General features: G+C 36.3%; 1 protein-coding gene across 1 annotated transcript in view; it reads right to left on the bottom strand.

Moving 5' to 3' along the window:
• Positions 1-2836: 2836 nt before the first annotated feature.
• zgc:113232 (uncharacterized protein LOC541546 homolog) overlaps positions 2837-26698 on the bottom strand; it is a 29331-nt gene continuing 5469 nt past the window's right edge. The window contains exons 4-26 of the mRNA XM_037783568.1: positions 26526-26698; positions 25607-25750; positions 24746-24799; positions 24566-24619; positions 23500-23553; positions 23201-23254; positions 22951-23004; positions 21617-21670; positions 21008-21061; positions 19857-19910; positions 19060-19104; positions 12872-12925; positions 12721-12774; positions 11013-11066; positions 7747-7818; positions 7571-7606; positions 6830-6874; positions 6671-6703; positions 5994-6140; positions 5435-5611; positions 4621-4711; positions 3871-3948; positions 2837-3146 (exon numbers count right to left, since the gene is read on the bottom strand). Coding sequence (XP_037639496.1) covers positions 2941-3146; positions 3871-3948; positions 4621-4711; positions 5435-5611; positions 5994-6140; positions 6671-6703; positions 6830-6874; positions 7571-7606; positions 7747-7818; positions 11013-11066; positions 12721-12774; positions 12872-12925; positions 19060-19104; positions 19857-19910; positions 21008-21061; positions 21617-21670; positions 22951-23004; positions 23201-23254; positions 23500-23553; positions 24566-24619; positions 24746-24799; positions 25607-25750; positions 26526-26698 — 1841 coding nt within the window. The 3' untranslated portion in view covers positions 2837-2940. The remainder of the gene's footprint in view (positions 3147-3870; positions 3949-4620; positions 4712-5434; positions 5612-5993; positions 6141-6670; positions 6704-6829; positions 6875-7570; positions 7607-7746; positions 7819-11012; positions 11067-12720; positions 12775-12871; positions 12926-19059; positions 19105-19856; positions 19911-21007; positions 21062-21616; positions 21671-22950; positions 23005-23200; positions 23255-23499; positions 23554-24565; positions 24620-24745; positions 24800-25606; positions 25751-26525) is intronic.

Here is a 26698-nt window from a genome sequence, read left to right as displayed (position 1 = left end):
GTATTAAATCTGTCATTCAAATCAGTTAATTTGGATCATAGACGTGGGCTTTTAATTTAATTATTTAATTTGAGCTGTAAATCCAAGCTGTAATGATGCTCTTTCCTGTTCCGCGACGACTTCACCTTTTAAAACCGATCAAATCACTAAAATGGGGCATTAAGCATCCTGCGACCTTTATTGATTGGTACTCCTCTGGTGTCATTAAGGCATTACAAATTATTGATTATTTCACTCCAATAAAAATCATTTAAAGACACAGTGACTACGTTCACATGCACAAAATATTTAGTTTTTTTGCCCTTATTCTGAAAAAACAATCCTACTAAACTGTTTACTTGGCAAATGAAAATAAATATTCCACTCGCTCCTAAAACCTGAATAATATCAACATATCACACAGGTCTTTATGTCAAACTGCTCCATTATTCAGAATATCCAAACAGAATATGTTTACAAGACGCGTATCAAATTCACTATATTGTCATAATAATAGTGGAATATTACTGTGCATGTAAACGTCATCAATGACTGAATCACTAAAGGGACATTTTGGTAACACTTTATAATAACCATCATTTATAAATGGTAAATTAATAGTTAATTAAACTTAGGTAATAGTTATTTTACTGTTAACAAACAATGAAATGATAATTAATAATGTTTACTAATTATTAGCAATGCTATAATTTCTGTAATTTTATCATTCATTTGTGTAATATGAAATAATAATTAGTTTATAAATTCTATTTCATTTACACTAGTACAGTATTTATTAACAGTTTATTGTTGCACATATAACATTTTATAGTATTTGTTAATGATTACCAAATGATCTGTAAACCTTTAAGAAATTGTTTGTAAAACATCTATTAACATTACATAGATAGATGGACCAGAAACCAATTATTAACCATTGACAAACTATCTATCTAAATAATGTTTATAGATGCTTTACAAAGTATATATTAACCATTTAACAAGGTATTATAATAATCAGTTGTAACTTAAACAGTTAACAGTAAAATAACTATTAACAACGTTTAATTAACTATTAATTTACCATTATTAATGATGGTTATTGTAAAGGGTTACCGTGTTTCTTAAAAAGAGCCAAGAACACAGATCCACAGCGTTATTATGCAAATAGTTGAATAATAATAATAATGATAATAATAATGGTGCTTTTGTTGTTGTTTTTCTTTTATGGGATTGAGAAAAAAAAAATTTTAATCACTGAAATTATTATATTTTCATGTTAAAATTGATTTGTTTTTTAACCTGAAGCCAAAAAAGTTCTCCATCTGCTGCTGGCTGAATGTCTGTTTACATTTATATATTTTGGCCATTTTGTATAAATGAAAATGTGAAACCAGCACTGAATTTCATCACTGTACTGTATGTCCTAATATCTATGTATTTGTAATCATGACACTTTTTTCAACCATATCAACTGATGCTGTGACGTGTCATTTTATACAGTAAGGACCAAAACTTTTGTGCAATTCTTCCTGTTGTGTTGCTGCTCTCAAGTCTTTTGTTAAGAAAATGCAATAAAATGTTGCCTAGAAATCTTCTTCACAATCTGTCTCATTATTTATTCAAATAACTGATTTGCAATTTGAATTTGACAGAAAACAGTTTGTATGTTTTGTGAAAACGCAGCATGTGATCTAAAGGATCTAAAGTAATTTCAACAAATATTCAAATGTTTGTTATTTGTGTCAGTTGAAGGCATTTAAATGACACGTAGCAGTCATCGTCATTTTACTAAAGAACAATTTTACATAATGAAAACGTTTGTAAACTCATTGAAGTTTTGCACAATTTATTGTGAGGAAAATTAGTTAAAAATGCGATATTTTGGGAAATTTCCACTCAAAAATATTTTTCTGTTACTATTGAGAAGTTTTTAATGAGTTCAAAAGTTAAAGAAAATAAATCCTTTGAGCTTAAATTGAGAAACATTTGTTCAATATATCATATCCTCTGCAGCTCAGATCTCATATTGAACATTTATTACAAAATTCACAATTGTATTTATAACAAATCTAACATATAAATCTCAGTGGGACATGAAGAATAATACAAAGAACGTATATTGATAAGAAGTGAAAGTCAATAGTTGGTTCCATTGCAACATCAGCGCCCAGCAGCAGAGCTACGCTTCCGCCATTTTGGACTGAAAGCGACTACCGGACGCCAGTAAAACGTCCGTCTACAAAGAGCCGTACAAAAGTAAAACTAAATAATTTCTATTCTATTGTCATATTTAATGTCTTTACTGAAATGTCCTGTGTTGAACAATAACAATATATAAATATGTATACTATTATAATTATTTACTTACTTTCTTATTTATTTATTTAACTCTTTGCCCGGCTGTTTCCCAGAGGAGCATAAAGTGACCTTTAAAATCAACATTTAAACATGTGGCGACTGACAAACTGAGGACTCGGATTAAAAAACATCAGTTTATCTGAAACATATTTCAGAGCACAGTACATTTATTCGAGATACTTTACAAAATATTTACATAGTTTTTTATTTTTATTTTTCATAGTGATTTTAGGTAAACAGAGGAAATTAAAACTAAACCGAAGGAGGGCTTCAGTGGGGAATTATTTAGTGTATTTCTTTTTAATCAAATTGAACAAACACATCAGACGTAATCGTCCCAGTTCCCATTCCTGCACAGTTTCCCATTTCTTACCTAAAGCGGAGCACCCCAGGGTACTACACTCGGTCCTCTGACATTTTCAAAGAAGGATAGAATCATTCGCAGCTTTTAAACAAACTATTGTCTTAAATCTAAAAAAATGTTGTCCCATTTTTCTAATGGCAGCTGGAATTCAAAGAGACGAACCTTGAAGTTGCCACCAGATGAATCTCAAACCTTTTTATAATCTGACGGCGGTGCTTGATGCTCTGCGCTTTTGTTCAGATTTTTGAACTGACCGGGCCTTTCACCAGACCTTGCTCTTTGCGCAACACCGGCGCATGAATGCTGCAGTCCCTCGCCTCGCAAATTCCTGGCACGCCGGCAACTCCGAGCATGCCGGACTGACCAACTGGACCGGGGAAACCACGAGGACCTCGGGGACCCTCCATGCCGTTTTTGGGTTCTGCTGGGTGACCTGGCACACCTGCAGAGAGGAAATTACAAAATGTATAAACCTGTAGAATAACTGGTAGGAAGTCTGGCCCCTTATTTACAAAGAAATATAAATCCAAGGTGTAAAACAGGCCCAGAATGAGAAGAACTATTATTTTTAAACTATAAGTAAGTATAGGGTAGCTTTTTACAAACAATATTATTATTGTATATTTTCTAAAAAGGGCAAAGTTCGATATGTGATGTTGAACAGAAGTGATGTAAAAATAGGCGAAAAAAAAACCTACCAGAAAAAATAAAAGACTTCTAATCATTCAAAAAAGACCTCACCAGTCTCTTCATCAATGTTCTACAGCGGCGTATCAGGGCCATTTTAGGTAAAAAAATAAATAATTACAGAGCCGGGGGAGGAGGGTAATATTCAGAGAAAAAACTCAGAGTTTAAAGTCACAAATTCACAAAAAGAAATATTAGGAAAATTGTGTTTTTTATGTCAAGGAACCACATCGCTTCACTTTGCAAGGTTGGATCAACCTCATCACACAAATTATACTTTGCAATCAGATTTAACAATAAGAAAATACGCGTTATTTTAGCCCAGAATCACCAGATTATCATCAGCATACAGACTTTGTAGAGACATTGATGCTGTGAATTGGGCCGATTCAGGAGAAAACAACATAGTTATGGTTATTCTCTAACCTTCAGGAGATGTTCAGTTATTAGTGATGATGTGGAGATGCACAGTTTCTCACCTCTGAGGCCTTGTGGTCCGTCGGGTCCTGCCAGTCCTTTACCTGAATCACCTGCACGTCCTTTAGGTCCCTTTGAACCTGTTAAGAGAAACACAAAGAGCTTCTGGGAAAAGCTACAAAACTACAGAACTCCATTCAGATTAAACAGGATTTTCTGTTGATTAGAGGTTGAAGATGTCAATTTATGTGTTTAAAATTCTTCTTTTGTTTAACAGCCAAAACACTTCAGTTTATTTAGGTATCTTAGATTAAAGCCAAACTGTTATAAGTCAGAACAATCCATAGTGAGAATGTCGAAAAGAAAATTTTTACTGGATATATGAAAATGAAAATAGTATAAAACTGTTATTGTATGGAGGACGTACCAAGCCAAAATAAAAAATAAATAAAAAAATATTTAAATGACTCGAAAAATAAATAAATATGTCATTAAATGCAGCAAAGATTATATTTAAAAATAAATGTAGCCATTAATTAATTGATAAAATTGACACAAATTTGTTTTAATTTGCTTTATTTATCTTTGTATTAATTCCATTATTTATTTACTCTTCTGTTTAAGTAATTAATTTATTTTTATTAATTTTTAAATTTAAATTTTGCATTTATTTTTCATTTATTCAGATTCATTAAATTATCAATTAATTAATGGCTACATTTATTTTTAATATTATTTTTGCTACTTTTAATAACATATTTATTTATTTATTTTAGATTTGGATCAGGTTTCTTCCTCCATAGATATGTTACCTCTGTCACCCGGAGCTCCGTCCTGTCCCTCCAGTCCTCGGTCACCCTGAGCACCTCTGGCTCCTTTAGCTCCGGCTTTTCCTGCTTTTCCCTGATAGGTGGAAACAGAAATTAGTCCAGTTAGTATTTAATTCAATAACTTATTTATTATCAGTTTAGTGTTGCACACATTATAACATTTTATATTCTATATTAAGTATTTGCTAATGATTACCAAATGATTTGTAAACTTTTAAGAAATCATTTGTAAAACATCTCTAAACATTACATAGATAGATGGACCAGAAACAAACTACTAACTCTCTATCTAAATAATGTTTAAAGATGCTTTACAAAGTATTTATTAACCATTTAACAAGATATTATAATCATCAGTTGTAACTTTATAATAGCCATCCAAAAAATGTTTATAGATGGTTTACAAAACAATTATTAACCATTAACAAAGTCTATCTATGTAATGTTTATAGATGTTTTACAAGCAGTTTCTTAAAGGATTACTTATAATTTGGTAATCATTAACAAATACGTATATATATATATATAGTATATAAAATGTTATAATGTGTGCAACTATAAACTGTTAAAATTACATAAATGATAGCATTACTGATAATTAGTAAACATTATTATTATTCCATTGCTTGTTAACAGTAAAATAACTATTAACTACGTTTAATTAACTATTAATTTACCATTTATTAATGATAGTTATTATAAAGTGTTACTGTGGTATGTAAATCCAGGTGATGAAGACTAATATTGACATATTTCCTCTGGAGGTCTGGTGAACTGAACCAGGAGCGGGACTCACCGGTTTGCCCGCTGATCCAGACAGTCCTTGTCCTCCCGGGGGTCCGATGAGGGTCCGGTTGTTGACGGGGCAGCCCTGGGAGCACTTGGCCCGGATGGAGGAGGCGTACTGGGAGATCTGGGCCGTGACCACGCCCCTGCAGAGCTGCAGGACCTGCTCATCAGTCAGACCAGGACCCTGAGGGACAGAAACCACTCAGGTTATCTTCTCTACATCACCGCGACAAAACAACAACTTTAACAAGTCGTTTAAACTTAAAATCAGGTTTAAAAATGTGGTAAAAATATGATATATATAAGTGAATGATGAGTTTTACCTGCTTTACCTACTTGTTCATTAATGTGAAACATCTTTCATTATGATCATTTTATTCCCAGCTCACATATGGACATTTCTGCAGCATTATTTTTATCATTTAAAAATGTTTATCCTTTATAAAATCATATTAACATGGATGCATTGCCTGGTCTAAAGCTAGATGACGGCTGAATACGGCTGGAGAAAGTCACGACCTTGAAAGTATAATACCGATGAGATATAAACACTAACTGTTACTCACAGAGGGACCTGGAACTCCTTTGGGTCCTGCTTGACCTTTAACACCGAGGTCACCGATCCCACCGCGCTCTCCTCTGGTACCCGGGACGCCGGGCGGTCCCAGGGGGCCGGGGACGCCGTTACGACCGACTGCACCTTTTGGTCCACGCTGTCGGAAAAACCAGAAATGAAAGAAAAGATTAAGAGTTTGACCACATTCAACTGTGATTATTGTCTCTTTTACATATTACACAGCTGCTTACTGTTGTGTACCGTATATTATACTGTATATTATACTGTTTATATCATGTTTTGTACTGTATACATACTGTTAATACTGTATATATACTGTTTATTAGGTTCTGTTTATACTATATATATCATAGTTACATACTGACATATCATAGCTGCTTTACATTTTGTATTTTATGATTATGATTATGATTTATTGTATTACTATTATTACTTTTTAATTGGTAGTAGTCTAAATCTAAATAAAATAAACATCTAGAATAATAAATCAAACAATACTACTTATTATTAGTAAAACAACAAATAAAAAGCTCCTACAATCATTTTAAAAACAGCAACAACCTTTTGTGTTCTGTATTATTCAGTAAAACCAGAGCCTGTGTTTCGGTGTGATGTGTGTGTATTTCTATGACGTCAGGCTAAAAATAAAGTAAACAGAGTAATCACCTGTCCTTTGTCTCCGTGGCCTCCCACACTGCCCTGAGAGGAGAGAAACAGGAGGAACAAACTAATCAGTGGGTAAAACCCAGCAGGCGTGGAAACAGGAAGTGAAATGGAGAGTCCACGATGTTTCATCATCATCAGACTGTAAACAGGTAAAATTACCTTTTGTGCTTTCACACCTTTAATGCCCTTCTTCCCTGTTGCACCCTGCAGGAAAAAAAACATCCAACCACAACGTGTGATGAAAGAGGAAGTAGTGATTGTTTCAGAACAACAACAACAGCAGCTTCTAATTCCTCGAGTTACAGGGTTGAATAAAGAAAACAACTAGCTTTTAAAACAGGAAAGACGAGGTATCAGCAGACGAAGGGAAACCCCAGACAGTCTGAACCTGTTCAGGATGAATCTAGTTTCTCAGTGTCACTCTCACATCTTAAATGGATAGTTCAGGTGTTTCTCAGTGGGGTTGTATAGTAGGAACTGAAGCTGTTATCTATGCTCTCTTCAAAGCCGTCAGAAAGGACTGTCTGACAGCGAGGTAAACAGGTGAAAATATTCTAAATATAGAGTACACTTAAACCGATATAGATTTTTTGTAGGTGTCTAAAAATCCATCCACAAGTAGAACATTACTTTGTTCCCGTGCTGGTACTCCTGTCTGTTTCTCCAAGCTCCATCTACTGTAGGTAATACACTGAGACACACAACCACACTGAGAAACACCTGAACTATCCCTTTAAGTACATTGTCTTGATTATACTTACATGCTTTTACTGAAGGAACATTTTCACTACATGTAACAGAGTATTTTTGCTCTGTGGTATTAGTACTTTTACTTAAGTAAAGGATCTGAATGCTTCCTCCCGTCCATGTTCAGACTCTGATGTGTGATTAAACACTCACCTGGTCACCATCAGGTCCCGTCTCACCTTTGGCCCCCTGGAACAAATTACAGTTTACTTAATTTCAGATCATATTAAAGTTGTGTAAAGAGAAGACTCTGATGATACTTAATAAAAGATTAATATCAGTCTCTATTTATTAATAACTGATGTGCAGGTTGGTTGTGTTGTACCCACAGTGTTGCCCTGCAGGCCCTTTGGTCCTGGTTTCCCCGGTACGCCGGCATCTCCTAGCTCTCCTTCAGCTCCCTGTTGAACAAACACACACAATAATACTCATATATATTAATTAATCAGTACATGATGAGTATATTAACTTCACAATGTGCATATTGTTTTGGTTTTGCTGTGTTGATTGTTCTCTTTCATAGACCTCTGAATTCTGAGGTATAAACCGTATAAAATTAAAATTGAAAAAATATTTATTATTATTATTATTATTCAGTGGGTTTTATTTCCCGTCTATGCTACACATTCTATGTATTCTAGATCATCATATTTTTTACTATTATCACCAAGTGTGTTTTATTTTCCATTAATTATGTAATTTTATCCCTGTTTTTATGTTCATTTTGTCTATTGTCTGTCTATATAAAACACCTTGGACTGCATTTCTTGTATGAAAGGTGCTATACAAATAAAGTGTATTATTATTATTATTATTATATTAGATGGAAATAAATTGCCCACATAATGTACATATACAGTATATAAAAAACAAAACACAGGGAAGGAAAAAGTGTTGGTTTTGCAAGTATTATTATTATTATTATTATTGTTATTATTATTATTATTATTATTATTAATATTATTACATTTATTTAATTAATAAATGTGCTCCATATCTTCATACTGTTTATTTTATATATGCTGAAAAATAATATTGATCTTGTATTGATGAGCTGATTTGTGAACAAAACCACAATGAAAATGCAATAAAATATATAATAACATAAAAAAAGGAAATTAAGACAAAAGAGATTAAGTACACTTAGATACAAGTTGGTAAAGTTCAAGAAAAGTTAACAAGAGGAAGTAAAAGACATTAACTGTTTAAAACCCTCTAATGTTTAGGAAGAAAGAACAATAGCTTTCTTTATGATCAGACAGTCTGGAGTTTTTCTGTTTTAACTGTTCAGAGTTTATGCGAAGTCAAAGCACCAGAAGTAGAGTTACAGTAACTTACTGTACTGTGAGTTATATGACTTGGAAAAGTAAAACTCCGTCATAAATCTGTTCATAATATGAATCTTCTTTCAGTGGTTAAACAGTTTGACTGTTAAAAACAATTCAACCAATCAGAAATCTCACTTTGACATTTCAAAATGAAAAACGAGCCTCTTTGTTTCAGCTCTTTTGTAAAAGATACAACACCTCTTCTCCAGATGTGACATGTGGTTATCTCTTTGTTTGTTGTGAACCAACGGTGTGTTCTTTGTTTTTGTTTTCTTTCTCTCAGGGACTTTCCCCTTCTTGTTCCTCATGATAATGTCACTGTGGCTCGTCTGACCACATCAATGAAAAACAAAAACAGCAAACCTCCTGAGAACTGAAATCCCGGAAATTTCTCAAGATATTTGCTAGAACTGCAGATCATAATTACATGATGTGATGCTTTGAGGTGATCAGAAATTACTTTTAATTTTAGATTTACAACCACAACGTATTCAGGAAGAAATCTGTGTCATGTAAAAATCAACAAAAATGTTGTTGTAAAAGAGGAACTGGATTAAAGGGATAGTTCGTACTAAAGCTGTTATCTATGCTCTCTTCAAAGTCACCAGACTCCTTTGACAAAAACAGTAATTTCACCTCACAGAGCACAAGAGTTACTGGTCTACCGCTGCCTCTATTGGTTAATTATTGACTTTGGTTAGTTTGGATTAACCAAAGTCACACAATAACTCAAACAAACTAACCCATTGATGCAGCGGTAGACCAACAACTCCCCTGTTCTGAGAGGTAAAATTACTGTTACAGCCTGACATCAGGGTTTCTTTCAGGACAAAGCTCTTTAATAAAACAATAGGACTAAACATTCTCTGTAGTACGTCATGAAATCACAGGAGGAACCTCCAGACTCACTGACTTTCCCTCCTTCAGGTTCATTTTCACTTCCCTTTGTTTTCAGGCTAAATCCAAATGTCACAACCTCCCTGATCTTAAAAGGGCACACCACAGATTCTGTCTTCCACTTTCATAAATAAAGTTGTGGGATTTGCCAGAGACAGATTAAAAAGGGAAAGACCAGAACTGAAGCGGCCGAGATATCCAGGCTTTTAGTCCCTAGTATGGGTCATAAATGTTTGTAACACAGGCTTTCTGTAAAAATGTGTATCCTCCGGGCCGAGAAGCTCCGTTAGAGCCACAGAAAAACATTATACGTCTGCTCTTCATGAGTAGCAAACTGACAAACTGACTTTTACATGTAAGGACCTGTTCAGACCTGGTATTAACATGCGTCCTGGGTGATCCGATCACAAGTACAGGTGTGAACGCACTCAAGAACGCATTGAGATCCGATCGCATATGGCCACATTCTTTTAGCAGTGTGTACGTGAATGTGTCCTGGGTCACATTAAGCATCGCCTAGGCAACTGACATCCTGCTTGGATCCGCGGCGTCTCATGGTACATGTCCACAGGGGCGTTTTTTATGGCGAAGGATTTCCTCTCTTCCCAGCATTGGACGCCTGATGGGCTACCACTAGACACAAGGCTCCTGACTGGACAAAAGCTTTCAAACAGGAACCAACATGGCGGCTCGTTTGGAAACTTTCTTCTATATATCACGAAAATAGTTCACCAAAATGTGTTTCTGAAAACATTTTAAGCGAGAAATAATCCATGTTGTTGAATCTGCCTTTATTTTAGATCGTCAACGGTTTGTTTAAAAGTTTTTCGGGGGTTTCCAGAAGCGGCGAGTCACGTCGGACGCCCCTGATTTGCATAAAGTAGCCCAGACCTCAACTTTATGCAAATGAGGAGCGGCCAACATGACGCCCCGTCTCTCAAATCGCACCGCCACTCTACCAGAATGCATTGCACGGCTGCTTACATAGACAATGAATGGGAAGCGTGGAAAGGACGGAGGCTGTGGACACGTGTACCATAAGCCGCTGTTATTTTGATGTTAATAAAATGTACCCGAATTCACAAATATGTTGGATATTACTACTGACACTATAAGAGTTATATTACGTCACAACATCTGCTGTATTAGCCGTGTGTTTACTACGTGTTTATTTGAGTGGGGAAGTGAGATCGGATCACAAGTGGTCACTCATATGGAGACGCATTCTAATGCCAGGTGTGAACAGACGTACTTAGAGCTGTCCACTTGTGATCGGATCACCCAAGACATGTTAATGCCAAGTATGAACAGGGCCTAAAATCTCTAATCCTCACAAAGGAATCAAACCTGTGACATTAAAGTTAACTCACCCCGGCGCCCACTCTGCCTCGAGGTCCTTTCACACCACCATCCCCCTTACTGCCCTGCAGGAGGAGAACACACATTATGACACGGAGAAGAAGTTCAGCAGTTTGTTTTATCCAACAGGTTTATTTTACAGCAGAGAAGCAAAATCGAATTTTATTATTTATTATTTACGTCTGTGCTTATTATCTAAAAGTTTTCTGAATCTGCTCTTTTAGGGCAAACATTTCCAGAAGAATTAAATGTTCAGACGAAGGCTGTGATATGTGTGGAAATAATAAAATAATCATTTAACTAGTAATAACAATGGTCCAAAATGATGTACGATTGCAGTCAAAAACCTTCAAATGTTCTTTGAGGAGGACCCCCAAAGCAAATATCTCTTAGTATCTTTTATTCAGTGTTTAAATTGAGAATGTGTCTCCGTATATGTAGGAGCATCCTGACTGGGACACTGCTCATAAAACCTGAATGATACCCGGCTATAGGCTACTAATAACACAGGAAAGCACTTAAACACACCACCTTAACCCTATAATGTTCCAGTGTAACTATTATTGGAGTGTTATAGGCAAACTATAGATGATGCATAGCCCAAGTATAATAATATAACAATAGTATCACAGCTGGTTATGACTGACGCAGTTTAACATGCTTAAAGAAATAATGAATAAATAGGAATAAGTCAACAGAGATCGCTGATTCATACGCCAACCTGTGAATAAGAGGAGTACTGGCACTTATTTATTTATATTTCAAGCACTGACTGTAAATACTGTAATAATAATAATACAGCATAACAGTGAGGTGGGTCTGCAGTCATCTTCTGCCAAACACAACACTGGATGACTCACATGAAATTCAAACAAGGAAGACGCTGAGCTGATAAAAATCCAATAAGTAAGAACTGTGACACAGGGGGGGAAATACCTCCGCAAGCAGACTTTGCTGCATGACTCAAAGCCACCAGACTCCATTAGAAAAAAACAGTATTTTTACCTCTCAGAACACGTGAGTTGCTGGTCTACCGCTACCTCAAGTTTGTTTGTGTTATTGTGTGACTTTGGTGTTTTAAAGGGTTAGTTCGGAATCACACAATAACACAAACAAACTAACTGATCGAGGCAGCGGTAGACCAGCAACTCCTGTGTTCTGTGAGGTCAAATTATTGGTTTTGTCTATGAAGTCTGGTGGCTTTGAAGAGAGCATAGATAACGGCTTCAGTTCCCCGTAGGTCAAACTGAACAAAACATTAATAAAAGTATAAATAGAATTTCCCATTTGGATTAATAAAGTGCTCTATATATCTATCAATGCTGTGTTGAGCCCAGGGTCTGAAATTAACCTTTTTCCTCACCTGCCACTGTGGCAGGTCACTGAACATTTCTACAGGCAATTCAATTTCTTTTGTTTGCCACTTCTGAAATCTAGATAGAACGCTTAAAAATTGTAAACACTGAGTCAGTGATACCAGACCGTAGAATTTCGGAATATATCATGTAATCTTATATTATATAAGTAGTACAAATTAATATTTAATTTAGGCTTTAGAATTGCTTTTTAAAAATATTTTTTCTTAATATAAGGAAAACCTGTCTGCCATGGTAGCAGGTGACCTGAAATGTTTACCTGCCACAGCCAACATTTACCCTGTTATTTGGCAGGTGGCAGGTGCTAATTTCATTCCCTGGTTGAGCCTATTATGTTCGTTACCTTGGATCCAAACAGTCCAGGCTCTCCAATCACACCCGGGACTCCTATAGGACCCTGAGGAGGACAAACAGCAGGGATGAACACAGGTTTGTAGCAGGAGGGGAAGTAAAGATGGCAGACATTTTGTTAAGTCTACGTCTAAGCAACTCACATCTTCTCCGGGGTCACCGTCACTGCCCGGCAGGCCGCCGTGACCTTCGGTGCCCTGAGGGAGAAAAGGAGTGAAAAGAACCTTAGAAGAGAGGAAACACTGCAGAATATACTAATATCTGTGTTACATCACCGAGTCCTGTGTAAACAACTGAACCTAATCAGACCAATGACGCAGCTTGATTTGACAGGAAATTCCTGTTTTTTTCTCTACTAGAAGTCTTTTCATCTAATATGTTGACAGAGTGTTTTCATTAAAGGAACTTTTCTAGTTTGTCTCAAAACAAAACCAATCTCTGAACCCATCAGCTATCGGTCTGACGACAGATAAACCTCTGGGGTTAAGGGTCAATATTTCTGCCGTTCTGGTGTAGTGAGCAGATGTCAGGGCCAAAACTTCCTCTTCCGTGCGCTGCTGATTGTTTACAGTCCGATTAGCAGCTTGAGACTGGAGTTGGAGTTGAGAGACGACGAATACGAGCGGATTGTTTCACAAGTAGCCAGACTACGAGCTGATTTTAAATCAATTAAAAGCTAAAACACCGTCAGCCTCTTTACCTGCATTCAACCAAAGTCTGCTCCAACAAGATTAGTCAACACTACTGGAACTAAAAACATTGAGTTGAGTCTCGCAACAGACGCTTGTTTGAGGGGAGAAGGGGGGTTGTCACAGGTTGATTGCAGACAAAAGTGGCAATGGAAAAGCCCCATTAGTTCCAGACGAAAAAGTTGGACTTGGACAAGTAGAACATTTGACCTGTTGGTGGCGCTAAATAAAATGTCAGGGATCTTCTTCTTCTTTCTTAAGCCCTTTTGCTTCTCTAGGGAGCATAGGCCATTGACAAATGTCCTCCACCTCACTCGGTTGTTGGCAGTTCTTTCGAGATCTCCCCTTTAAGCCCACTCCCAGACATTTCAAAGCATCTCAACATAACTTCTGTTATGATTTGACGCTATATAAAAATAAATGTAATTGAATTTCTGCCTGCACACTTCTCCAGCTGTTCCTGGGGAGACCTCTTTTCCTTCTTTGGGGGTTTTCTTTCAGGGCTTGTCGGTCGATGTATGTGACATGTATTTGCAGGTGTGTTTGTAAGTCAATGGGTTCATGGCTTGTTCTTTTCCACAGGTCCACATTGCTTACTTTGTCTCTCCACTAGATGTTTAGTATTCCCTGAGACAAGTGTTAATGAACGTTTGCAGCCTGTTTGTTGTTTTCTATGTCTCTGATCCATGCAGCATCACCTGCTTCACACTGGAGTTAAAGATGCATATTTTGGTGTTGATTAAGATGTGTTTTGAGCTCCAGATCTTCCTGAGTATATTAAACACCACCCTAGACGTATTGATTCTGCTTTTTAATGTCAGGGATCACAGAAGTTTATTAGTTTTCATACAGTAGCTTTATATGTCCAGGTGGTCCAACAGGTATAAAGTCTTTAAAGAGGACAGGTGTTCGTCCTGCTGGTACAACTTTCCCCTGAGAACATTAAATGTCAGTACCACATTTCCTCAGTAAATCAGAAGGTGAGTGCATCTCAATAGAGCATTACATGTGTTTATTTTAGATCTGTGCCAGTGTACTGGGTGTAAATCAGTTAAACAACAGTGTGACCTGTAAAAACCTCTCCTGGATTTACTTTTACTTTTGCTTACATTGACATGTTGTTTACTTTTGCTTTATAACTTTCAGGCCACTGTTTTGGTTTCAATTTGGAGTTTGAACTTAACCTCAAGATGTTTGTAGTCATTTTAATATGTTTTGGTATTGATGAGGGAAAAATGCAACAAGCTGAAAAAGTCAGTCAACTGTCTTGATTCCCATAAAGCTCAAAGCAACAGGGAATACTCTGAAACTGTGTGTGTCATTGGTGCTGTCCCGATGGATTCTTTTGTATCGACTCACTTCCACTTTACTCTGATTACATCATCTGAACTGAAGTCATACAAAAAGTAAAACTATAAAGATGCTTACAGCAACTTTGGTATTTTTCTGACGTGAAGTGAAACTTTCTGGGGCAGCTCTGTATTGTGTGAGATAATGAGACTCTTTTAAATCTTCTAGAAAACTAATTAAAAAAATTCACACCCTCCAAAAATGAAAGAACAGAAATTTTCATCTTCCCCCTGGGAAAGCTTATATTTTTCATACTCATACTACAGCATCTACCTACCTAACTACCTAAAACTCTTGTTAGAGTTGTCAAATTCAGAGTCAGATGATACAGAAAATCAGATGAGTTGTAGGTTAAGATAATAATAATAATAATAATAATCATAATCATAATCATAATCATAATCATAATCATAATAATAATAAACTTTATTTATATAGCACCTTTCATCCATAAAATACAGCTCAAAGTGCCTTACAAGAAAAATAAAATAAATAATATAAAAACAGTAATAATAATAAGAGGATTTCTTTAACGGTATATAAGAGTTACTTGATTGCATGTGTGTCTGAGTATATACTGTTTATATATGTAAATATACACCTGTTTGTTTGTGTATGCATGTGTATATTTATACACATTTATGTATATATATATATATATTTGTTTTTATCACCTTGTTCTACCATTTTACAACTTTATTATTGTTCATATGTTCTGTTTTAACAGTTACCATATGTTTTACTTTATTTATCTGCTTTTATTGTCTTGTGAAGCACTTTGTAACATCTGTTTTGAAAAGTGCTATATAAATATATTTATTATTTATTATTATTATTATTATTATTATTATTATTATCGCTGCCGTGATTGATTAGTTTGTTTGGTTAGTTCGGATTCACTAAAGTCACACAATAACACAAAGTCAATAACTAAGCGATCGAGGCAGCGGTAGACCATCAACTCCTGTGTTCTGAGCAGTAAAATTACTGTTTTTTTCAATGGAGTCTGGTGGCTTTGAAGAGAGCATAGATAACGGCTTCAGTTCCCCGTTGGTAAGGGCTGTCGGACAGCGAGGTAAAGCAGTGAAAATATTCTATATAGAGCATACTTAAACAAATATTGATTATTTTAGGTGTCTAAAATTCGTACACAGCAGAACATTAGTTTGCTCCAAACTCCATCTACTGTGGTAATACACTGACTATGGAGAAGTACCTCATACAACTACACTGAGAAACACCTGAACTATCCCTCAGACTTTCCCAGCAGCATGTGAACACCCACACACTTATTTCAAAACTCACATCTGCATGAGTTCAGTCTGGTTTTGGTTTCAAATTTATTTTATGAACTATACTCAAGTTTATTTCATAACATAAATTTGAAGTATACTTCTTTATTGTAAGGGTACTAAAACCAGCAGAACCAAAACCACACTGAACTCATCTGTTGAATATCAGTTACTGTCAGAGGGACTTTAGACGATGCAGATGTGAGTTTTGAAATAAGTGTGTGTGTGTTCACATGCTGCTGGGAAAGTCTGACGCCTGAGGGATAGCATAGGTGTTTCTCAGTGGTTCTGCTGGTTTAAGTACCCTCACAATAAAGAAATATATTTTCGTCAGTCGGTTTCCCATGCGTGCTCGCATATGTGCGCTCGCGTGTGGCTACGCTGTTCAGACTCAGACTCAAACACAAACTACACGGAAGCACCAAAACCGCAAAGTAATATCTAGTAAAGCCCGTCTGTTAAACAGTGTTGGCGGTGGTCAGAGGACGCGGGGGAGACCGTAGCTTTGGTCTCCAGGGCCGTAGTCTCTGCTGTACTCTGCTCCTCTGCTCCTCTGCCTGCCTGCCTTCACTCAGCTCGCGCCACCTCACGTGCATGTGCGCACACTACACAGTGCAGAAGAGTTAGTTTAGCTCTGAGAATATCTAGTGAATGTACAGTGGACGTTTGTGCAGAAATAACTGCTGCAGCTCCTCCAGACCAACAGAGGTTTCCTGTGTCTTGTGAAGTGACGGGGCTCCGCAGAGAGAAACGTTATCGTCTCCGACCGGGTGCCGGTGTCTCCCCTGTTCCCTCCGGCCGCGGTCGGGAAGCTGAAGCAGGAAAAACTGATACTAGGATCAGCAGTGATTCATGGAGAGACCTTCGTCTGGTCAGCTAACATTACTGCCAAGCAGGTGAAATATAGAGTGATATTGTGGTTTTAGCTGACGTGTGTCGCCTCACTGTTTTCAGCGATGCTCGTTCATGTCTATTTAGAGCGAGCACAGGCACGCGCCCGACGCTGACTTTTGTTGACTTAACGGCCACAGGTGTCGCTGTTAACAAGCATTTCTGATTCTTACAGACAGTCCCTTTAAGTATAGTTCAAGTATTATCCCAGGTATACTTTATGTAATAAGTATAATAATATTAATGTACTAGTAGTATACATGTAAGTGTACTACTTCAATACTTCTTGGGACTAAATTGGCCAACTTTTTGGTTTATAAAATTATACTTTTAAATATACTTTAAATGTAAGAGTAGTAAACTTTGAATACACCACCAAGTTGTATTTTGTACTGCAATTACTGTATAATATGAACTATACTACAAGTAAACTTATATGTATCATTTTAGTTTACTAGTTATATACTTGTTGGCCACTTTTTAGTTTATGAAAGAACACTTTAAAGTGTAGTCTCAGTAAACTACTAGTTTAACAGTTTTTGGTATACTTGTAAGTTTTCTTTAAGTGAACTTATAGTATTTACAAATATACTTTCCTGTATACTTGTCAGTATAAGCCAAGTATACTTAAGTATAATTTTAGTCGTAAAAAAGTACATAAAAAGTAAACTGAAAGTATACTCTCTTATTTTAACTTTAAAAGAAGTATACTAATAGCACACTTGGATAAACTTCTTTTTGGTAAGGGTATCAGGTCTGTAGTTGACAGTCACAGTGAGTGAGCAGCAGTGTGGTTCAGTGTTTACTCAAAAGCACTTCAGCAAAGGTCAAACCTTTGGTTGTGACCTTTTAGCTGCTGACTGTCTTGCTCAACGCTGGTTATTCACGTCTTTATGAAACCATGATTTCTCACATTGTGTTTCACGTATTGTCACATGATTTTTATCTTTTTTTTTAACCTCACAATTGCACGAGACTCACTTCCTTTTTATTTCTTAAATAAGTTATTCTAGGGCAGTGTTCAGCTAAGGGAGGTGAATGTTTCTAGTAATACTGAGTTGATTTCTTTTAATTTGACTATGAAGACCCACTAGCGCCATCTGGAGGCTGCAGTGTTGGTTAGATGGTGGTTCCCAGCCGATTTGTCTTGTGATCCCTTTAAACAAACCAACAATCATCACAGGCTGTGAGTCTGTGAGTATTGACCATGTCAACAATATAGCAAATACATGTTTCACAACTGTGTACAACTGGAACATTTTGATTTGATGGTGGTGCTAGAAGAAAGCTCAAGAGGTCACCTAGTGAGATTCATCACCTCAGGACCCTGAATATTATTCATTCATTCATCCATCCATTATCTGTAACCGCTTATCCTGTTCAGGGTCGCGGGGGGTTGGAGCTGATCCCAGCTGACATTGGGCGAAGGCGGGGTACACCCTGGACAGGTCTCCAGACTATCACAGGTCTGACACATAGAGACAGACAACCATTCACACTCACATTCACACCTACGGGACAGTTAGAGTCAACATTAATCTAACCTGCATGTCTTTGGACTGTGGGAGGAAACCGGAGTACCCGGAGAAAACCCACGCTAACACGGGGAGAACATGCAAACTCCACACAGAAGCCCACCCTGAATATTAATTATTAAGAATTTATCTGGCAGTGTTTGAGACACGTTGGACAGACTCACTGACAGCACATACGTTCAGTGTTTCCTCTCTGGAATTACAGATTGAAAGTCGTCATTGTGAAACGAAAACTTACCACAGAAAGGGAAACAGATAAGCTCTTTGTCACACATAAACCCCCCCCCCCCCCCACCCCCACACACCCACACACCCCCACACCCACGCACACCCACACACACCCCCACACACACCCCCCCCACACACACACCCCCCACACACACACACACACACACACACACACACGCGCACACACCCACACACATATAGTCACACAGTGCGGTATGTACACTGGGAACAAATTTGTGTGAGTAATATTTAATAATAAACTCTAGTAATATAGTAATATTTAATAATAATCTACAGTCATATTTAACAATTAACTCTAGTAATAAATTAAAATGTGTGTTTGTACCTTTGGTCCATTGGGTCCGATGGATCCCGGCTGTCCAGTATAACCCTGAGGACGACAAACATTAACAATCATTTTATCACATATACATCTCTGCATGATGAGGAGCATTTAATTCAGGATTGATCCCTCAGAGTAAAACTCATAAAGCAGCTCATTAAAAGAGGCCTCCCAACAATTTGATTAAACTGAACGTAAATAGTTATTTTATTTGTGATGAATCCAATTGTTTAGTATCTTACTGTTTTGTTTTTTAATTATTTTTTACCTTATCTTATTTTACTATTTCATTTAATATCTTTTAACAATTCCTATGTTATAATGTCATTATGCAAAACTGTAATATGTCTTTACTGAGAATAAAAATAAAGGAAAAAAACATTAAATACTTGACAAATCTCCCTTTAAGGTACATTTTGAACAGATAAAAATGTGGGATTCATTTCAATTAACTATGGACAATCATGCGATTAATCACGATTAAATATTTGTAATCGATTGACAGCCCTAATTATTATATATCATTAAAAGGGTTCACCTCCAAAGATCTGTTTTTTTTCCAATTAGCAGAGTGCAATCCTTTAGGTAAAAGTCATACAAATGAATTACATTTGTAGAAAGTTTCACCATGGCGAGTCATGCTAATTATCCATTAGATCCATAGATCTAAATAGGAACGACTTATGGGAAAGAAGTGAGCAGAAATCCAAACCAAATGTCATAATCATCAATCATCCAACTCAGAGTCAAAAATCTGATTATCTCATTGAGCACAGATGATTATTGAGGATCTTTCTTACAGTGTATCCGCTGTCGCCGACGTCACCTGGAAACCCGGGAGCTCCAATCTGACCCTGAGGGAGAAGACGGGACAGTTAAAGAGACTCAATGTTAGCTGTGACCTCTGGTGACCTATGCTGGTAAGCAGGAGGAAATGCAATAAGGCTCTGATATGTACAATGGAGTCTCCAAATATTAAACAGTCACTATTCAAAGCAGCATAGGTCTAGTGACAAGGTCACACATCACTGAGGTAAGGAATGGATTAAAAAACAATAGTTTGGCATTACCTAATAGGCGAAAAGTTGCCCCCATGACAAACTTTGAATGACAGCACCCTCATTTGCATAATGAGGAAGAAATGCATAAAGAAAATAATACAGAAATAAATAAGTTTGGGGAAATAAATAGGGAGGAAACGCAAAGAGAAAATAAATAACTAAATTTAAAAGTATCGAAATAAATTTTTAAATAATATAAAATAAATGCAAAAATAAATAAATAAATTTAAGGGAAAATACATAGGAAAGTAAATAAATGAGGGTACGGGGGGGTGGATGTAAAGGGAAAATAAATAAATAAATACATTTAGAAATAATTTAAAATAAATGCAAACATAAATCCAAAAATAAATATATAAATTTAATTGAAAATTACGTACGACAGTAAATAAATAGGGGGGGAATGTAAAGGGAAAATAAATAAATGAATACATTTAGAAATAATTTAAAATAAATGCAAACATAAATCCCAAAATAAATAAATAAATGTAAAGGGAAATGACATAGGAAAATAAATAAATAGGGGGGAATGCAAAGGAAAAATAAATTAATTCATTAAAAAATTAATAAATAAATTTAGGAATAATTTAAAATAAATAAAATTGATATAAATAAATAGAAGGGAAAATTATATAAATAGGGAAACTGACACAAAAGGTAAATAAATAAAGAAGCAAATTAAAACAGATGTCTAAATTTATGTCAAATTTTATCAATTGATTAATGCCTGCATTTATGTTTTATATTATTTTTGGTACATTTAATGGCATATTAATTGATTTATCAAGTCATTTGTCTATTTTATTTTATTTTGGCAGCTTCCGTCCTCCATAGAGGGGACGTACTTCAGATTTTCCTCTCAAAGCCTTTCAGTATGTTTTGTTTCGTACCTTCAGTCCGTCTCGTCCCTCAGGACCCTCTTTGCCTTCGTCACCACGAGACCCCTGAACAGGAAACACAGAGACGACAGAAATGAGGGAAAGTTTCAAAACAAATAATAAAAAGAAACAAAAAACAGAAATCTAAAACCTGAATTGAAATCAGCTGTTTTATGAACAGCAGAAATGTATGAGGATTCTTAAAATCAATAAAACAAGTAGATATTTATATTAGAAACAGGATTAAAAATCAAACCCCACTGAGAGATAAAAGATAATTGAATTCAGCACCACAAAGTGATTGTTTCTGCTTATTTGCCTTTAATTTACTTGTAAGTTATTATGCCATATTTGTGGTATAAATGTTTAGAGAAGAAACATTTTCAAACTAAAATATTTCATATAAAGAACAGGTGACAGTAATGCATTTAGTCTTCTGTGTTTCAAACCTAAGAATTCTTCAAAATATTATTAAATATATTTCAATCTCAACTTATAAATGTTGAAATTGAAAAAACACTTTTAAGAACAATAAAATCCTAACTAACCACAGGTTTATTACCTTTGTACAAATAGTTTAACAAATAAAAATACATATATAAAGCATAAATGTGTCTTTACCTTGATACCGCTACCTCCCTTTGGTCCTGGAGGTCCATCGTCACCATGAGGGCCCTGAAACAAAACAAATAAATTATGAAAAATAATATAATAAACTCTGGCTGTGTGTTTGTCGGTGCAACACAGACTTTATCATTTATAATTAAACTAACAAGAACAATAATGAATATATATTAAAGCTGACTGGCATGAAATAAAAAGGATATTGAAGCATAAAAACATTAGAAATGTAGTGTTGTGTTTATGATGTTGCAGACTGCTGCCTATTAAAATTTGAGTTCATCTGTTTTGAAATAAAGTACGCAAACATTTACGAACTGAGCTGCAGAAACAGAAGCTTTTGTTGATTTTTAATCTTTAAGAGAAATAAATTGTGGGTGTGAAGAGTTAATAGAATTGAAAAATGTCATTCATTTCACATATTGTTTACATAACAGCGGGGGACAGCAGCAACTGGTAAACCCCCAAATTCACCACCAGCATCATTCACTGCTCCACCTGACGAACTGAAGGAACCACCGTGACGGCTGGTCGTGGTCACAAACAGGCAGGTGGAGGAGCCAAAACTCTGGGTGATTTCCAACAAATGCTGGATCAACAGCTAGAGACCACCTGGATCTTTACACAGATAAAGATCTGCCTCTCTTTATCTACGTCTACATATATATTAAGTGCCATATGAATAAATATATTATTATTATTATTTAATGTAAATTATCAATGTAAATTATCAAATCTGCTCCCTCCATGTTTTTACTTTTACTTTTCTTTCCTTGTTTGGATTTAACATCCTTTTTTAGTGTCTCTGCAGCTTTAGTTTCATTTTCACTGTCCTTCAGTTTGTTCCTCCATTTTCACTTTTACTTTCAGTTTGAGTTTACTAAAACAATGTCACTACAGACTCAGTAGAGGTGTTATTATCAATACAAGTAATCAAGCACTAGTGTTGCAATAACACAATTGAAATATTAACTCTTAAAACTCATATATATATATATGTATATATACATATATATACATATATATATATAGAGAGATATTTGTCTCCCGATTTACGGTTTCCATTTTATCTTTAATTTAAAGAGACTCTCAGTTTGAATGTAATTGAATTAGCTGTAATGTAACATAAAGAGAGCAGCGCAGTAACAAGAGGTCCCATCATCAGCCATCAGGAGCCTTTCTCACTTTCCTCCATGTACCTTAAATGATGTGAACCTCACAGCATAAATATTGTGTGAATAAATAAAATAGGAGGAAATGACACTAATATTTAGTTTACAGTTGAGATATGATAAATGTTTTCCACCACAGAGAGGTTGAGGTTGTTTCCTTACAGTCTCACCAGGACCTCCAACTCCTCCGCGGGGTCCCTCCATACCGACGTCACCCTGACGACAGGAAGAGAAGTCACATTGTAATTAACGACGCTGGTAAACAATATGGTGATATACAACGTAATATAGCATATGTAATATAATATTTTATATGACAACGATTTGTTTACAATTCTGATGTATCGGATAATTTGGAAGCGGTTCTCAACGGACCGGATCTTGATTCCCATCCCTGTGTGTGTTTGTTTACCTTCAGTCCCAGCTCTCCGAGCTCGCCTAGGTCTCCTATAAGTCCAGGTTCTCCCTGTTGATGACAAAACATTCATTTACTTAATAAGTTTAAAACTAATTCACTAAGAACTTGTTTATTTATTATCTTGTATTATAAGTCCTGACAGGTTAATTTAATCTAGAAGAATCTACATTTTTTTAATAATCTTGCTTACATGTCCTGTTTTAATTGTCAAATGATAAAACTATATAAATTATAAAAGTGTTGTTTTCTTATATTCAGAGTAATCAGCAGACCTGCACTGATTTTAAACTCACCATGGCTCCAGAGAAACCAGAACCTCCGTCATCTCCTTCAGGTCCGACGTTGCCCTGCAAGAGGAAAGGTCAAAGGTCAAACCTAAACAAATGAGCAAAATGGAACAATAAAATATGAATTTCTGAGTTCATCACTCAGAGACACACAGCGAGTAACGTACACAAGGTTATATAATGTTTTTAAACAGTTAAGTCAAATCGTTTTGAATTCGACTTTCAGTATATACTGTATATACATACATCACAAGTGGACACTATTGTTTTACTTTCCCTTTTTTTATTTTCTTTAAATAAAGTAGAAAAGGGAAAAAAAGAGAAAAAAGCTTGATCCTCCTTCATTTATACAAATTAACTTCATTAGTGTACGGAAAAATATTGACTGTCTCTCAGACTAATTACAAAGAAAGGAAAGGAAAATGGAAGGTGTAAATATAGTTAAATTTTGTCCCTTAAAAATAAATTTTAATTTATTTTTGAAAGCTTATTGTTGTCATTTTTCACCAACTTTCAACAAAACATTCTCAACAAAAATACACTACATGGCCTTATATGCCTATATGCCTATATATATATATATATATATATATATATATCAAAACATTTTCAATACAAAGTTAACTCATTTAAAGTCTGGAGCAAATCAAATTATTCCAAATATTCAGTTGAAATCTGCATAAAATTCAAGACAACTAAAAACTCTTCTGATGTATTTTTATTTCTGGTTTCACAAGTTGACACTATTGTTCTACTGTTTTTTATTTTCTTTAAATAAAATAATTGTTGTGGCCTCTTACTGAGTATAAAAAGAATAAACTGTGCTTTTCTTTTTAATCTGCTGCTTCTCTGTTTTTACTTTTACTTTTGCTTCCTTGTTTGGCTTTAAGTCTTTTTTAAATGTCTCTGCAGCTTTAGTTTCATTTTCACTGTCCTTCAGTTTGTTCCTCCATTTTCACTTTTACTTTCAGTTTGTGTTTACTAAAACAAAGCTGTCACTACAGAGTCAAAAGAGATGTTATTATCTATATAAGTCATCAGCATCAGTGTTGCTGTAACATGATTTACTGACCACTGGTCCGGCGTCTCCTCCTCTCCCCCGAACCCCTTTGGTTCCTTTATAACCCTAAAAATAAACATATAAACACAAATAAAACTCACAGTGACACCAGGACATGCAGCTGTAATTTGATTCTTATGTTATTTCGGATTTCATTAAATAACATGTAGTAATAATGTTCTAGTCTCTCACCTCTCTGCCTTGAGTTCCTGGTTCACCAGTTTTACCCTGCAGACCTCTGGATCCCTGACAGGAAGAGACAAGAATCAATCATAAAACAAACGTATGCATTTATTGATGGATTCCTTGTGTGTGCATGCAGATAATCTGTTACCAAAGAACGTATATTGATAAGAAGTGAAAGTCAATTGTTCATTCCATTGCAACGTCAGCGCCCAGCAGCAGAGCTACGCTTCTGCCATTTTGGACTGAAAGCGACTACCGGACGCCAGTAAACATCCGCCTACAAAGACCCGTACAAAAGTAAAACTAAATTATTTATATTCTATTGTCATATTTAATGTCTCTACTGAAATGGCCTGTGTTGAACAATACAAATATAATAAATATGCATACTATTATAACTATTTACTCATTTATTTATTAAACTTTTTGCCCGGCTTCTTCCCAGAGGAACATAAAGTGAATGGAAGTTATACAAATCCAGCACACAGATTTTGAGAGAAATTTCAAACTTCAAGGATCCAAAATAGAGTCCAATAGACCACAGACTATGGATGTAGAAGTAGTAGAGTCCTGTGCTTTTACCCTGCGTGTTAGTAAATAGCCTACAACTCCATTAAATTCTGTTGATGTCATGCTACTAGCACTACTGGCTACTGGCCGATAGCCGGTTGTTTGGGAACAGAGACATTAATACATCCACCACGGTACAGGCTTACAGCACACAGCCCATGGGTGTATTAGAAGATAATAAAAGTGATGAATTATAGCCAATAGATCCATTATTACAGCCGCATACAGCTAGCAGGAAGCAATCAGCAGTGTTTGCAGAGAATAAAGTGACAACGATGTGATGAAATGAGTCGGTACCTTTGGTCCGGCGAAGCCAGCGAATCCCGGCTGTCCGGGTTCACAGTCGCACTCTGTCGGCCCCTCCTCGCCGAGAGCAGCGTCGCCCCCAGACTCCTCCGAGGAGCTGGTGTCTGGTCCCTCTGGAGGATACTCGTACGGGACCTGAAACACAACAGTATTATACATCACAGGGAGCGTGAAACTACACACTGTGGACTGTGAGATGCTGGGATACTGGTTGAAGTTGAAACCCAGCCAACATGGTTATGTGGGCCCCACATGGGTTATTGTGGGGGTACCTGGGTACCAAGTGGGTATGGGCCCAAAATGGTCATCTTATCTGGGGCCCACTTGGATCAACTAAGTTGGTCCCACATGGGCTCCCCATGTGGGCTACCTGTGTTGGTCCTAGTTGGGTCACTACTGGGAAATAAGTGCATGGGGCCAACATGGAAACTGTGGACCAACCCACTTACAACCCTTATTTCAGCCCATGGAGTCCCCATGTAGTTCCCACATAGATCTTAAAGCTGGGACCAATATGGGTCTTGGGTATGTTGCCCAGTTGGGGCCCACATAACACCCAATGTAATCCTGCATGGAATCCATGTGGGCAATTGACATTGGGTCATTTTGGAACCCGCAGACAATCCCATATAGGGCCCATTTTTCAGCCCATTTACTGCCCACATGGGCCCCACATACAAATGTTTGCTGGGAATATGCATCTTTTTTTCATTAAAAAATAGAGATAAAATGAGGCCGACACAGGCTTTTTTTAACTGAGTCCAAAAATTTAAATTCATTTTTAAATCCTTGTCAAATAGGCAAACTCTGTCTGCTAATGAAGGTCATGTGGTACGATCGAGAGCTCCAGGACAGCTGCTAAATGGACCTTGTGGTGTAATACCAGCTGCTCTGATGTCAGCGGTCATACCTGCATGGTCTCTGTGTCCTCCTTGGCGTAGTGGGACTCGGTGGTGGTGGCGTAGGGGAAGGCGTCCTCGGTGATCATGGTGACCTCGGTGGGTTCAGAGCCGTAGGGGTCGTAGTCTTCCTCCTCTGGCCTCTGGTCCTCGTCGTAGCTGTGAGTCGGCTCAGGTGGATACT

The sequence above is a fragment of the Sebastes umbrosus genome, chromosome 11, assembly GCF_015220745.1.
Source record: "Sebastes umbrosus isolate fSebUmb1 chromosome 11, fSebUmb1.pri, whole genome shotgun sequence".
Lineage (NCBI taxonomy): Eukaryota > Metazoa > Chordata > Actinopteri > Perciformes > Sebastidae > Sebastes > Sebastes umbrosus.
The sequence above is the reverse complement of the archived record's forward strand: the minus strand, read 5'-3'. Positions and strand labels throughout refer to the sequence as shown.